This window comes from Sesamum indicum, linkage group LG7 (genome assembly GCF_026168435.1).
Source record: "Sesamum indicum cultivar Baizhima isolate 11 linkage group LG7, ASM2616843v1, whole genome shotgun sequence".
In the NCBI taxonomy this organism is placed as follows: Eukaryota; Viridiplantae; Streptophyta; class Magnoliopsida; order Lamiales; family Pedaliaceae; genus Sesamum; species Sesamum indicum.
In genome coordinates this window covers 9973852-9988516 of record NC_142663.1, presented here as the reverse complement: position 1 = coordinate 9988516, position 14665 = coordinate 9973852, and the positions used below count along the sequence as shown (strand labels likewise).

At 36.7% G+C, this 14665-nt stretch overlaps 1 protein-coding gene across 2 annotated transcripts; it reads right to left on the bottom strand.

Annotated features, from left to right (window-relative positions):
* Positions 1-139: 139 nt before the first annotated feature.
* Positions 140-14153, bottom strand: LOC105166518 (CMP-sialic acid transporter 5). 2 transcript variants are annotated; one of them, XM_088882650.1, is made up of 16 exons: positions 13898-14153; positions 13299-13486; positions 12870-12986; positions 8035-8091; positions 7423-7500; positions 4619-4663; positions 3934-3993; positions 3656-3778; positions 3451-3528; positions 2881-2950; positions 2578-2685; positions 2291-2424; positions 2133-2212; positions 1308-1356; positions 1174-1237; positions 140-593 (listed from the first exon to the last, which is right to left on the bottom strand). In XM_088882650.1, exons 2-15 carry the CDS (start codon positions 13452-13454, stop codon positions 1187-1189), a joined length of 1206 nt encoding a protein of 401 aa, XP_088738776.1. In that variant the 5' UTR covers positions 13455-13486; positions 13898-14153; the 3' UTR covers positions 140-593; positions 1174-1186. The 2 variants fall into 2 exon arrangements, with proteins under 2 accessions (XP_088738776.1, XP_088738777.1); XM_088882651.1 differs by lacking the exons at positions 13299-13486; positions 13898-14153 and adding an exon at positions 10105-10308.
* Between the last annotated feature and the right edge of the window lie 512 nt (positions 14154-14665).

The window sequence follows — 14665 nt, the reverse complement described above, 5'->3', positions numbered from 1 at the left end:
TTTTTCTTCACAATTTCAAATCCAAATCCACCACGATAAATTCCATTTTGGCACAAGGCACGTCCACTACGGCGAATCCAGATGTGGAAATAATACAATGTAATACAAGCGTGTACCTAGATGTATCATAAAACAACACTTCATGTATGAATGCTCTTTACTTTTTACTTGGGTAGTGATAAAAATATACCACCACCACCAATGTAATAACTAAGATACAGATTAAAAGGATATGGCAAAACCTATGGCACTCCCATGTGCCAAACGCAGACTGAATTTCATTGCAAATGAATCAACTCACACTGACCTAAAATAATCCATATACATTATCACGTAACATAGTATTTGGGATAACAATAAGATGGTAGGCAATTTTTCCCTCTATATATCCTCCATAAGAGAGGTTGAATTCTCCAACACTGTACTTTCAGACTCTTCCAAGGAAGAATCACTGTGTCAAACAGAAAAATGACACTAACTGTATTTTCTCAGGTTGATGACTTGCAATTCTACTTTATTTTTCCCAGTAAACATTGCATTATCTTCTGTAAAAAACCATCAAGTGGTCATGCTAGAAACAACAAAGAAACCACCTGCAATAAAGTTAAGCGTCGAACGAGTGAAATTACAGTATGTGGGACGGCAGGGAATAGCATGCGTGTTTCAATGTAGTATCAAAAAAATAATGGAAGGTAGCTAGATCCTGCTAGGTTATCAGAAAATGCTATAATCAAGTAAAGCTCAAACACTTTATCACAGTTGTATATGCTCAAACTCATGAAACTCTCCCCAGGTAATAGTCATTGTCGTGATGTCCCCCCATACTGTTACCATAAACCTCAGTACTGCCATATTGAAACTCTAAACAGACTATTACTTTTTCCCCCAACAGAGCATTACTTTGGCATGCTAGAGATCATTATTGTGCAACTGCAGTACTGCACTCTGTTTGCATTTAGTTTTGACACAAGTCCCATAGAACAATTTTCAGCTTAATTTACACTTATTTAGTTCAGTGACATTAGTTCAGCTTAAATCAAGTATAAAGTTCAGTTGTAATTTAACCGTTTCATGTTAAATCAAGGTCTTTTATTTGATTACATAAATCCAATTAAATAAAATAGATTCACACATTGAATTGTAGACAAACAACTTAAGGTTTTAGCAACATACTGAAAAAGTAATTTTAGGTGGGAAGAAGAGGTTGTCTTTCATCAGGTCCAACACGATGACTAGCCTGGAGAAAGCAAACAGAAAAGTGAGGGAACCATGCACTACAGATTAAAGAGAGTGATGACAAATTGTACCTCCTCATTAGCTCCAGCAGCCATATTTATGAAGGACGACTCCCGTGACCTGGAAGACAGATAAGAAAAAATGATGTGTTCTTCCTCAGGATTAAATAGTTAGTAAAACATATTTACAAAAAAGCAGCCCCCCCCCCCCCCACACCCCCAACCCCAAGAAAAAAAAGGGCTGTCGGAGTATGCAATGATGTAATTCAGAAACATTGTAAAAGAAAATTTGAGAAAAAACGACTGAAAATGGAATAAAAGCCACAGGACCAAACATGTGTAAAAAGTGATCAGGACTTCAATTGGACCCATGTCAGAAGTGCCTGCCCTGCCATTTCCCCTCCCCAAAACCAATCTCCACCCTCACAGCTTGCTAAAAACAGAATACAGTTGCTTGCTACAAAGAATCATAATGGATTTACGAGCACATCCAAAGAAGAAATGGATGTTAATATCCAGGAATCCACAAAATAAACAGGAAACTTATCAATGTTTTATAAGTGCATTCAGTAGCAAAACCATGTTAATATACTTAGATGGTGTGCTCCAGTCTCAACCCACATAGAAGTTAAAGAGTAGAATTAGTAGCTTTGAAGCCCCTCCACAAGAAATAAAAGTTTAAACTAAATGAGAGTGAGTCAAAAGATTATTGGCACATTTAACATACAGGGTAAGTCTAAGAACAGTACTTATTTATACCATTGAACCTTCAATTTTTTTCATGCAAGAGAAGAGAACTTTGGAAGAAGCATCCTCTCTTACACAATTAACAAAAAGACCAGCGAAAGATTACTATGCTTCAAGTAAGCAATTATTTTAATATTAAAAAGTGAATACCTATGATTATCCTGTACATCCACTCTCTCAAGCACCCCATTTTGTTGGTCATCCTTGGCTTTTGCAAGAGGTGAAAAGAACTGAGAAACAGAACAAAGCAAGAGGTAAGCCTCAATATATATACAGGACAAAAGAAATACTTATCTTTCTTATCGTACCTGGTGCATCGAAATGAAGACTACTGAAATCCCTAACATAAAGTTTATGGTCAAAGTATGGCCAAACAAAATAGCAGATGCTATGCCTGTAAATATTGTGGCAACAGTTGACGAATACTTCTTCAAAATCGTATCTGGTAACAGTAAAGAAAGGTTGTGTAAGCATTTATGAGCAAATATTAACTATTAAGCTATCCTGTGAGCCAGTTGGCATAACCAACTAGGATCATGAAGCCAGTGCATTATTAATCCAAGAAAGAAATGCCAGCTACTATAAGCATTCTCACCAGCATATTTGAAGAAAAAGGAGGATAGAATTCCCTGTGCAGCATTATTACATATCAAAAGCATTGTAGCTTTTGAATGCCCTTCCAATATATTAAAGCTGCTGGGACCTGCAACATATATGGTGACATTATAAGAATAAACAGTGAAATGGAAGTTCGCCCTCCAATAGTAAGCACAGTCCTGCAATCTCTAACCTTATGAGAATCAAATAGAAATAAAGCCTAAGAGCCATGTTATCCTATCCAATGATAAAATATTGAAACTAACTTGAAGGCTTGAGAAGAAAAATGTTGCACTAGTACCTTTAAAGATGGCAGATCCAATAATCCCAAGAAAGTTGAATAAAGCTCCATACCCATATAAAAACAAGTTCTGCGAATTAAATAACAGAAACTCAGTGCTAAGTGCTAACCACTCTTTGGGAGGCATATATTGGAAAATGTATATACATATATACCTACCAGTTAAAAGTGAAATTTGTCGTGATTAATTTACCAAAAATCCTTACAAAATGATTAAAGTCAAATCATTCTTAACTACATCATTTATAAAAAAAGTTAAAACCAAATTTGTCTTATTTCAAGATAACTTTAACAAACATCTAAACTCAAACAAAACCATTATGACAATTATTATGACATGTCTTCATGACCACAACGTGTGGCATATGGAAGCAAGAGGCATAAACAACAAAATTTGGACGCTTTAGTCAGTAAAAATCTAGTGCAACCTGCACAAACGTAAGGAGGGATGTTGTGGGTGAGAACGGGGCCACATACACAAAAAGAAGGTCAAAAGTAAACAAGAACAAAAAACAGAGAGTCTAAGTGATACACCATAGAAACTTGCTACACCTGATCATGTTAAATCACCTGAAGATAAATGCTGGTATCATATTGGCTTTTCAGGGCATATTCATTGAAGACTGAGGCCATAGAAGGAACAGTCACCTGCATTGCATGTTCAAAAGTGAGCTTTCATTGTAGAGATAGAATCTATGGAAAAGCTAAAAAGGGCCACATGTACATCCAAGCAGTTGATTAACGCAATCACCAATAGATGCCTTAAATCACTTACAAATATCAGTGTGTATACATATGCAACAGTTGTAACTGGAAGACCCAAAGCAGTGGTACCCTCAGGGAAGGATTTTAGCTGATTTATAGTAATCCCAATCAGCAACAAAGCAAGAGCCTCCCACTGCAATACAACAATACATCACTACCAAAGCTTTGACATGTAACTATAGATGTTGCCCTACTGGCTCATCTGGTAGCCAATTCATCAGATATTTATTAATCTTTCGAAATGCATTTCGATCTGTTAATCATATCTGGTGAATCATTGGAACTAACCTGAATTATTGAAAATCGGCGTCTCATTATGAACTTCAGAAGTACAGCAATAACTAAAACCTGTAAAAATCAACATGAAAGGAGGATAATAGAGCGGGCAACATGAGACCAAAGAAAGAAACAAAACAGAACACCAGCTACAGATAATCTTATTTCCATGCTGAATGCAGTAATAGCTGTAGTGCTTGCAAAAATAAGAAAAATATTGGTTTGTTCGCTGCCTACTAGGAAAAGGAAAGGAGAAAGTTGATCTGTAATCAAGTAGAGCCTACTACTAGTAGTTCGCACAATAGAAACATGAAGCTCTGCAAAAGGTTTGGCAGTGTTGTAAAGTTGTAAGGATGTCTTTTTCTACTTAGCCATGTTCCACATAAAGTCCTGAAGAAAACATCGGATAAGCAACGATGTACTTTCTTGATGAGATATAATTCTCCCATGAATTATGATAATAGCTCGAAGAAAAGATAGAGTAAATAGCTAAAAGAAACAAGCGGTCAAGAAGATAAGTTCATCTGTGCATCAAGAGAAGATTTTATTCGGGAGTAGAAAACTAAACATGGATGGCTACCTGCAACCTTGTTATTACGCAATATGTTCAATGCCGATCAGATATATGATTATAGTACTAGCACATCAAAATAAGAGAAAAGATATAATTGCCAAACAAGCAGCATTAGCAACACACCTTTAGATTGCTCAACATTTTCACTGTTGCAGGGTTAAAATATAGCTGAAAAAAAATTAAAAAAAATGTTAGTTATTAGGAGGGCTGAGAAAGATGTAAGAACTTGCAGTCCAGTATATCCAATAATAGAGGCAGGGATATCGATAGAAAGTTCCTACAGAATATTCGTAATGAAATTGGCAATTAAAACCAAGACTTCCCAAAATCATAAGTTCAATAATGGTCACTGGTTGAACATGCTTATCAGATATTTGGAACGATATAGCTGATAGATGAATACGTGACAGGGTTATTATATTCCTCCAAAGAAGCTAGTTATTAAGTTTTGTTGATCCAACCCTCTGTAAACCTTTTCAAATTTACTGCTCCGCCAAATCATAATTTTTAAATCCTTATGCTTCACATGGTAAAAAGTAGCTAACCTTGTCTAACAATTTTATGCAAGAATTCAATAACGTGCTGAAACTTGGTTTAAACCCACATGTCAAAGTTGAAAACTGTCATCAGCTTGAGGGCCATCATTGAAATAGTGAGTTTCTTTACCAGGCCAAATCGCTGCTTCTTTTCCTTCCAATGAGTGGGTACACAAAGAAATTGGAATCTATTCCTGAATCTTGCTCTTACAGGAAAGATTGCGTCATTTATAAGATACCACATTTTGCTCTTTTATTCAACGTTGGTTTTAGCTCTCAAAATTTTGGGAAATTCTCCTGTCTTTGAACAAATAATCAGTGTCCAAAATTTTTTTGATTGTCATCCTAGGGTGTCCTCCTTTTGCTCCTCAACCTATGCCAACATCTATAACTAACATATGATACAATTTAACTTCATAGAGAAAATGTATCATTAGGCTCATTCACGGACAAGCCTACTCATGGTCCTAGATGTGCAAGCAATTGGCACATAGGGGAGTGGTTTTCCTGGGCTTATAACACGATGCAGAGTTGCAGACCTTCCCCAAATGAGACAATCCATGCCCAGAGGTTAATTAGAAAGTATAAGAGGTGGTTTTGATGGATGAAACATTGTAAAAGAAAATACAATAAGCACGTACATACTCAATGAGGGAAGAAGTTCTATTTGTTACAGCATTTATCCAAAAGTCACTCATTCTGACTTTATCGTAAACTGAAAGCCCTTAGGTCCTTTTAGTTTAGCAGTCTCCTAACACCAAATGGTGCCTCTATTGGTTGTCAATCAGTTTTATAGCATAAAATTCCCAAGACAAGTAAAAGATTAAACTATTTAAAGTGTTTCCACAATTGTTTGGAGAGATTACTCAAACTCCAACACATGTATTGGCAAAGAAGTAGTCAAATATTTTAACCTTCTTGAAATAACTAAAGAAATTAGTATTTTAAAAACAAGATAAAGAGAGTTCCAAGAGGAAATCCAGTCCAGCAAGCCAATTAATAAAGTCGATGAATCATGCACGATTTGAAGGACAAGTATTCGGTTTGAAGGACAAGTATTGGAAAGCCGAAAAAGATGAGGGAGAGAAGACCAAGGCTCAAGGCAACTGCTAATGTGGTTCACTTACTTTAACCTAATGATTTAAAGAAAATGTTCAGCATCTCTGTCACAGTCAGTGCAAGTATGGAATTTGATGCATACACAAGCCTACATGAGCCATGATACTGGGCTCTGGAACTAAACAAATGACTACACATGAACAGTAGAGCATTTAAGATGTAATGATAACCATACTCATAAGTCATCTTATACGGGATTTAAAATTATCACAAATTTTTTACCTTGAAGATATTTTACTATAATCTAGTCAGCTATTTTTCAAAAATTTTCAGAGATATAACAAATGGACCTCATCGGAGGAACTCCTTTACCTTAAACCTCTACGATGGATGCTCGGTAGTTTTCTTTTGTTGGTTTAACTAATTACATAACAGAACCATAGGAGAAAAGCTTTGTCAATTATCTCAATGAAGGAGTTTATGCTATCCATGTGCACGATAGTGAATTTTTAGATCATCTCAAGCAACCAGTACAGATTTTAGTGAGGTTCTTCGTTACTTTGTCAAATATGCTAAGAGGTTTAGCATATTGTTGCATAGCAAGTATTCAGCTCAGATGGATACTGGTTGGAGTGACCACAAATTACAATCAAAAGAGTAACCACTGAATTTTTATTTCTTTCTGATGAATGAGTAAGAAGTTAATTCACATATTCAATATTCAGCATGGTTAATAATTTTATCTCATAAGAAAATATTCTTTTGAAGTTAATATTCCCATTAGTAAGAAATAACACTACATACCAAATATAAGAAATTAGGATTTTTGTTATCAATATTCATGAGATGAAAATTAACTTTGTTAGGATATTACTAGGCTCCAGTGAGATCTAGGGAAGGAAAAGGAGACTGGACCAAAACAAAATCCCATCACAATTTTACTCTGGAACATACAAGTATATGTATATTATTATGAAAAGAAAAGGTCAATCATATACATGCAGGCATTTTTTTCGTGCTTTCCTTCGAGAAGGAATACTTAGTGTTTTCTTCACTAAAATTTTACATCCCATCACACTTTCAGGGTTTTCAGATATTACATCACTTCAGGTAAATATTCTGGATCGTTATATCAGTTGGTAGATGATAGATGTTGTACAGTTCGAAAAGAATTGGATATCATGGAGAGAGTTTATAAACGACCAATAGGTGCATCCTACAATATATTTAAGCACATTTTTTCAAAAACATTAAAGTGAATAAAATATTAAAAGAGGCAATGACTGAATGACGCAAGAAGTATGTTACCCTATAGGAAGAATTCAAGCTTACCTGCATAATGAACTTCAGATAGTTATTTATAGCATAAAGAAGGGCAGGAACAGCAAGAAGCTTATTGCTGCGAGCAGCCTGCAAAAGATATAAAATTATTCCATCATCAGAAGAAACTATTAGCCTTGCAGGAGTTAAAGAGAAACATCCAGACATCATACGTTTTTGTTTGAGAGGATGAAACTTAAAAGATCACAAGACTACTACATATGACTTGTGAGGGGTGCTAGGGGAAGAGGGGTGGCAGGTTTAAAACTGCTGGTTTTGTATCAGATAAATTTTGACCTTTGATTCATTTCAAGCAAGATTACCATTTATATTCAGGGCATACATGTAATTTTATAATTAAAAATTGAATAATAATGACGTGTTGTACAAAGCTCAATTGAGGGGGGTTTGCTTCTTTCTTCCTTCACAAGGGGTTCTTTTAGCATATTTCTTTCTTCACACGAGTTTTTTAACATTAAGGATTTCACCAAGGGCTATATAGCATTTAACCCACAAAAGTTTCACATAACAATCATATCCTTTTCTAGTCAAATTCAACTGACAGTATATTGGAGCATCCTCAAAACCGAATTTCTAAAATGCTAGATCAATGCATACACGCACCTGAATAAATGTGGAAATTGAGAGAAGCGGCTTTTCACCAACCTTTTGTTGCCTAGCCTGCAGGAGAAGACCCAACTCTGAATGTCACAAGGAAGAGAAGTGAAATGGATGTGCAACGATGCATAAACATCAGTAGTTAGTTTATCTGTCAGATAACACATTTATAAAAGTCTTTAGGCTTTCCAGTAGAGTGCCATCTTTATTGATCAAATTCATAGAAAACTAGCAGGCAACCCAAAAGACTGAAGTACATACAGCTGATATCAACTCATCTCATTACAGTATCTACAGATAATTTTAGAAGAAATATGTCAATCTCCTAGTGGAAAATAACCCAAAAGACTGAAGTACATACAGCCTGATATCAACTCATCTCATTACAGTATCTACAGATAATTTTAGAAGAAATATGTCAGTCTCCTAGTGGAAAATAGATAAAGTGACATCCTTCTAATTTTGCCGGTTCAAAATCATCCAAAAATCTCAAAGTATGAGAGCATAAAGAATATTTCAATGACATTTGATAAGACAGCAATCATGTTTTATTGCATGCACACTTTTGGTGTTATCAACAGTAAGTACATCTGAGCATCTGTTTAACTACAAAAAGCTACATTCCCATTAATATAGGTATTGGAAACACAAAGTAGAATACATTCCAATTATGAACATACACTCATATTAACAGCAGAAATTGAAAATGTGCTTCACAATAATGGTAGGAATAGTTTAGATTCATCCAAATATCTTCAGTTCCATAATTCATAAAGATTAAAACGTATCTCTGGAAGATAAGAAACTCCAAAAGGCACTATCTAAAAGAAACTTAGAAACTACATGGTAAGAGAAGTCATTAACTTGGTATTTCATCAGGTAGGGATATTTGTGTGTGCATGTGTTTTGACCTGCGGGGGAGAGGTTTATGCATAAAACAAGCCACACCGTTGACCATACGTTCCCTAGTCTTTTATGGATATTACTTCACTTGATACCTTAATATGACATATGGCTAGCAACATTTTTTTCATCTTAAATTAATAAAAAAAGTTCAAAAATGTGTAGGCAATTAAAAATTGTTAATCCTTAGAAGAATGAGTGACACTTGTATTATACTGAAATGTATTTCGCCATCCAATGCATTGCCATAACTAAATGGAGAAATTATATCTAGAAACAAAAATGGAAAACTATTTCACCACAGTTTGGAGCTGCATTCCCAAGACTAATACTAAAGACTGATAAAGGAAACTGAAAGAGATTGTGAGTTTCGTGTGCCTAGGTGTTAGCTCCTCAATGCATCTGCTCGCACATGCATGGTGGCTTACCTGCCAACATGCGCCCGCATGGTGCAACACAATGACTTGTCAAGGTCTTTATGCCATACGAGCTACATGCCAGCCAACACATGGCACACCATTTCGTAGCGTATTTGGCACATACGGGTAATCACTGATGAAAACCAGTGCACGCTTGGGCAGTGCAACTGGGGTGCCAACCCCCAGCACTTATAAAGTCATTCAGGATATGTCTCTAGTCAGCAATGTGGAATAAAACTAGACCTCACAAAATTATAGAACAAATGATGTGAGAGCAAAAGGTCCAGATGTTTAATAGGGGCATGCTTCCTAGCTTTTCCATATCTAGTGTTGTCAGAAAGGTTTATATTTTTAAGCCTATAAGGGGGAGGGGTGTTGGAGGCCCCACCCGCTTGGTGGTCCCTATGGCCCCTGCCATGGCTCAGCATGGCTCAAACCTCAAGTTGCACTCTAGCTAGAACTAAGGATTGTCGTGAGTCAACCCAAGTCTAACTCAACATTTAGGTGGGTGGCCAAATACTCTTGGGCAACACCATGTCTGATAGTGGCAATGTGGAGAACAGATTTTGAGGGACACTGCACGCAGTTCTAGATAATGTGCGTATATGATGGCAGCAGGTAGGCATCAGGTGCCAACTTTGGGCACCCAACATGCGAGGTGACTTGGCATCACAAACAACACTCAATGTATAAGAAATTTGAACAATAATTGCTTGGGTGTGAGGAAACTTGCAGAAGCACACAGATGAGCTACCTGATGTGCCTTGGCGCAGAGCAAGGCAAGGGTGGCTGACAAAACCGGTTTGTAGTGGTTGCTTGACGGCATTCTTGTGCATGAAACAGTGATTATGGCTGTCTCACCCAAGACAACATAGTGTTTCCTAATGCAAGACCCCAAAAAAATAGTGACGTTGTACTGGCTGACATTGCCTAATGGTGGTTCTTTAAATTACTCTACCTGCAAAAGTACGCATATAATGTTATCCATAATTTCTATGTTGCTTTATGTTTATGCACTATATGAGTCTGTGTGCTTACAATGGGTTCACTGAAAGTTCTTAAACACAAGAGTTATAGGATTATGGACAGGTTGATTGCTTTAGTTGGGCAAATCAAGCTTTGCAGAGGCAAAAAAATTGTTAAAAACGTCCATACTACTTTTACCCCAGTAACAATTGGTATCAAAGCCCAATATTTGGAGTCTGGTTGCTACGTCCTTGCCTCAACTCAGGCGGAAGAAGTGCTTGGACAGCCACCCTAGTCTCCCACTTGGTGGGAGTTTTTCAATAGATTCGAGAAATAGTGAGTTGCTAAACTTTTTTCAACAAAGGTTTGTGTTTACTGCAGAAGATCTTTGTTTTCTTAGCAATTGTGTAAATATGAAATTTGATGCTTGAACATAGAGTTCGGTGTCTTGAAGAAGATTGTTGCAATAGGACATCAAATGAAAAGACTCCTTTGTCCAAGTTAAAAGGTTCCATACTCAAAATTGTTGAAGGTTAGAGAAACTTCGAGGAACTAACAAATTTCAATAGCCAGGGAGGTATACTCTCAAGTGACCAAGGTCCTTGATGAAGAGAATGCCTCCATCGCCCAATTTATTTGGCTGGAGACACCAAGCTATGGCGGCATACTCGTTCCAACAATGCAAGTGCCAACCATGAGAAGATTGAAACATGGGAGGTACTGAAAAAAGAATTTAAGGATCAAATCCTCCTTCAGTTCATGTCGTGTCTTGCAAGAAAGTCCCTACAAATTTTGAGGCATGTATCCTATGGCTTTGAGACAATCAAAGAGTCAGTACAGAGATGTTGGACATGCGTTGGCAAGCTATTTAATCTAAGGCTTGGGCCAAAGTCGAACTAAGAAGATGGGGGGTCAAGGACTTGACATTTTTCATTCTTGCGGCAGATCAATTAGTAGATTGTCACATTGTTGCTTTCTCGGATGCTGAATATGCAAAGAAGGATGTCAGAAAGAAAAAAGGAAAGTTTGAAAATTCTAACCAAATAATTATAAAATGGCTGTTACAAACGTACAACTCTGTGGGGCTCTAACTTTTGACAAAAACAAGAAGAGATGTGACCACAAAGGTGGTGAGCATTGATTAAAAGACTGTTCCAAGTGAACAAAATTGAACGCCTTGGTAATTGAAACAGATATTGAAGAAAATGACAGTGAACTGAGACTTAGCACTCTTCAACTGCTCAATGCATTATAGCCTATAGGACATGTCTCTTAGTAACAAAGTCTGATGTTTGTGAAGACCTTGATGAATGCACTATGCATAATACTGCAGATAGGGCAATTCAGAATTTGGGTAATCTTAAGGAGCATTCAAACTTGTGAAGGTCGTGAATACAATTCCAGAACCGATTCAAGGGGATTATCAGTGCAAAAGCGCGAGCTGATTCATGGCAAAGAGTATACAATATGTTCCTATTGCAAAAATACGTCATACTGCATTTGTTGTTGAACAGGTGGACGTGTGCGAAGAGAAGTTGGGAACCAATGGAGGTGATTTTCTGGCTATTGGAAATTGGCCTAATCCGTGCAACCTGCAAAGTTGGTTGCTAACAATTTGACTAAAATTATTGAATTAGTCAGATCATGGGATCAAAAGTCAGTTGGCAAAACAAGGTAATTCCAAATAGGTGCCACTTGGTGCAAGACAAAGATTAGGGCTAAGGGAGTTTAACTTACTATGACGAGGACATTAGGTTTTACTATGGGGAAGTCTATTAGCCCCATTGTGCTTCAGGCTGCACTGGGAAGTCAGACTTGCATGTCAGCATAGGATCCGTGTCAGCATTACTATGGCAGCAAGTGGGAAAAGTGCTAGAATCATGACACTATTTATTTGATAGCAAATGACTCACTGCATGCACAGGTAGAGAGTTGCTGACAATTGCTCATTGGATGATGACAAGCAATGCGCAATAGGCAGCACAGTTATCTGCCTATGCCATGCACTTGTCTGGGTGGTCCGAAATACTCTTCGAGGGCTGGAGTAGCCAATTCCAAGATAGCTCATTGAATTCAAATGGTTTCCCCAGACTCAGAAAACTGTATTGTCTTAAGATTGCCTATAATTACTTTGTGCCCCAGGCAAGTAGGTAAATTATCTGTTGTATGGAAGCCTATATATACCTCTTTTGAACTAGATGATTTTGGATACTTCTTTAGGCATGATCTTGGAAGCCTTAACTTACCAAGGTGATTTTTGTCTTCCTACTATCTTTTAACATATTACCTTGCCTAAGAAAGCCTCTCTTCCTCTCGTTCCCCTATCAATAGAATTTACATTAATTTACTTGAGATGTCATGACTTAGAGCGATGTTGCTGATCTGATACGCATTGTCATCATTTTATTGAAGCAAATTTCATCCTACAGCAATTTTACTCTAGGGAAGTTTTGAGATCCGTTCTAGAAGAAACAGTAAACGCTTCTTTCTTCTGTTTGAATCTTGCTTAAAGAAATCTAGAAACATACTATTAAAAGGAATCGAGAGATATACCTGGATTATGAGCATCAAAATTGCAAAAAGAACTTTTGCAACCTCCGTCAAAAAGTTGACACTAATAGGGCTGAACTTGAAGCGACCATCCACCTTAGACATATAAACCAAAACAGGCTGGAAAGAGAATATCAGACAAGGTTAGTAATGTCTATGACTGCCATTGCAAAGGGAGAGTTTTTCTCATCTCCTCCTTCATATTTCCCCTTCTCTTCACTTTTTCTTTATTTTGAAATTGTTCTTCAACTTTTTTTCAAGCACAAGATTCTTTTTACCACTATACTACACAGTCCATTGCTTGGCAAAATACAACTAAAACACCCCGTTCCCTAACTTAGCAAACTAAGCATTGCATGAATAATGCACTCTCGGGAAATAACATGCACATCAACAAAAAAAAACAATAGGCTAACACCAGAATATGTATACCTGCAAACCAACTAGGACGCAATCACCGCCAACGAGGAGGAAGTTAAGCACCCGTTGCTTTGATGATACCTTGCTCCTGTGTCGATCATATGCTCGTGAAACAGCCTTCGCGGATGGAGAAACCAGTTTGGAATGACAGACACTGCACTCTATCATCCCGTTCTTCACCAGCCAACCACTTGGGCAGGCTATGAAATTTTAACATGAAAAATGAAAATTAGAGGCCCCTATACAACCATTTTTATGAATACAACTTCAATAGCTAATTTACGCAATCAAACTCTCAAAACCATTTATTCATCAATTGGTACACAACTATCACGTCCAACTCAATGTTCACAACAAGAGACACCTTGATATAAAACTCAGTTGGCAGCACTGCAACACTATCAGATCTTACCAAAAATATAATCTCAAAGTTTTTCAACATGAAAACAAAAGTAGCAACGTTCATTCAACATCCACTTTCTGCCGTAACAAGCACACGAACAACCAGAAGCAAAGCCAGCTGCATTGCTAGAACTGATATACGCTTGATCCAACGAAATTGGAGTTCAGATCACGAAACTACCATAGTTAAACACACAAACCACACATACCTGTAGCAGCTAAGGACTAGGATTTGATAATAGACTGAGTCACTGAAGGCGGCTAGATCTGGGCGAGGCTCCGCCTACGTGATCCCAAATGCCGGAGAAGAAACGCTGCTCCAAACGCAGAGAATTTCAGCAGAGAACTGAAAATTAAATCTTTTCTCTCTCTTTTATATATGTGTAGAGTAGTAAGGCAAAGTCAAGAATTGAAGAAAGTAGATCAAAAGGTTTTGATACGAAGGTTTCTGAGAGCAGCAGATGCTTTGGATCTAAGATATATTAACCTGTTGGGTAAAAATAAAATTTTATTTACAAACCTAAATCCAATATTCCAAAGAATATACCCCTCCTATTTTCCCAATTCAATTTAAGTCCAATTTGGTTGGACGATTGTATAATTGATTATAAAATAAAACCCTTATGGTGATTGAATTCACAATTTCAATAATTGATTATAAACATATGTAGATTTCAACTAAATCTCATATCAATTAGTTTTGATAGAATTTAAGGAGTATAATGAGTATTTAAATAAAAAATAATTATCATGAGATTAAAAAATATAAATGGTAACTTTTATCAAAACGTGGTTTTGTTATGCTTTAATCCAAAACACAATTTTGAAAATTATGTTCGTACCTGAAACGTTGGATTGACCTCGTAGAGCCAAAGGGACACTTAGAGGGTGCTTTGATTAGCTTACAAGCTTTTCAAATATCCTATAAGATGTTAAAAATTATTCGCTGAATTTTTTTAAGTACAAGCTTATAATAT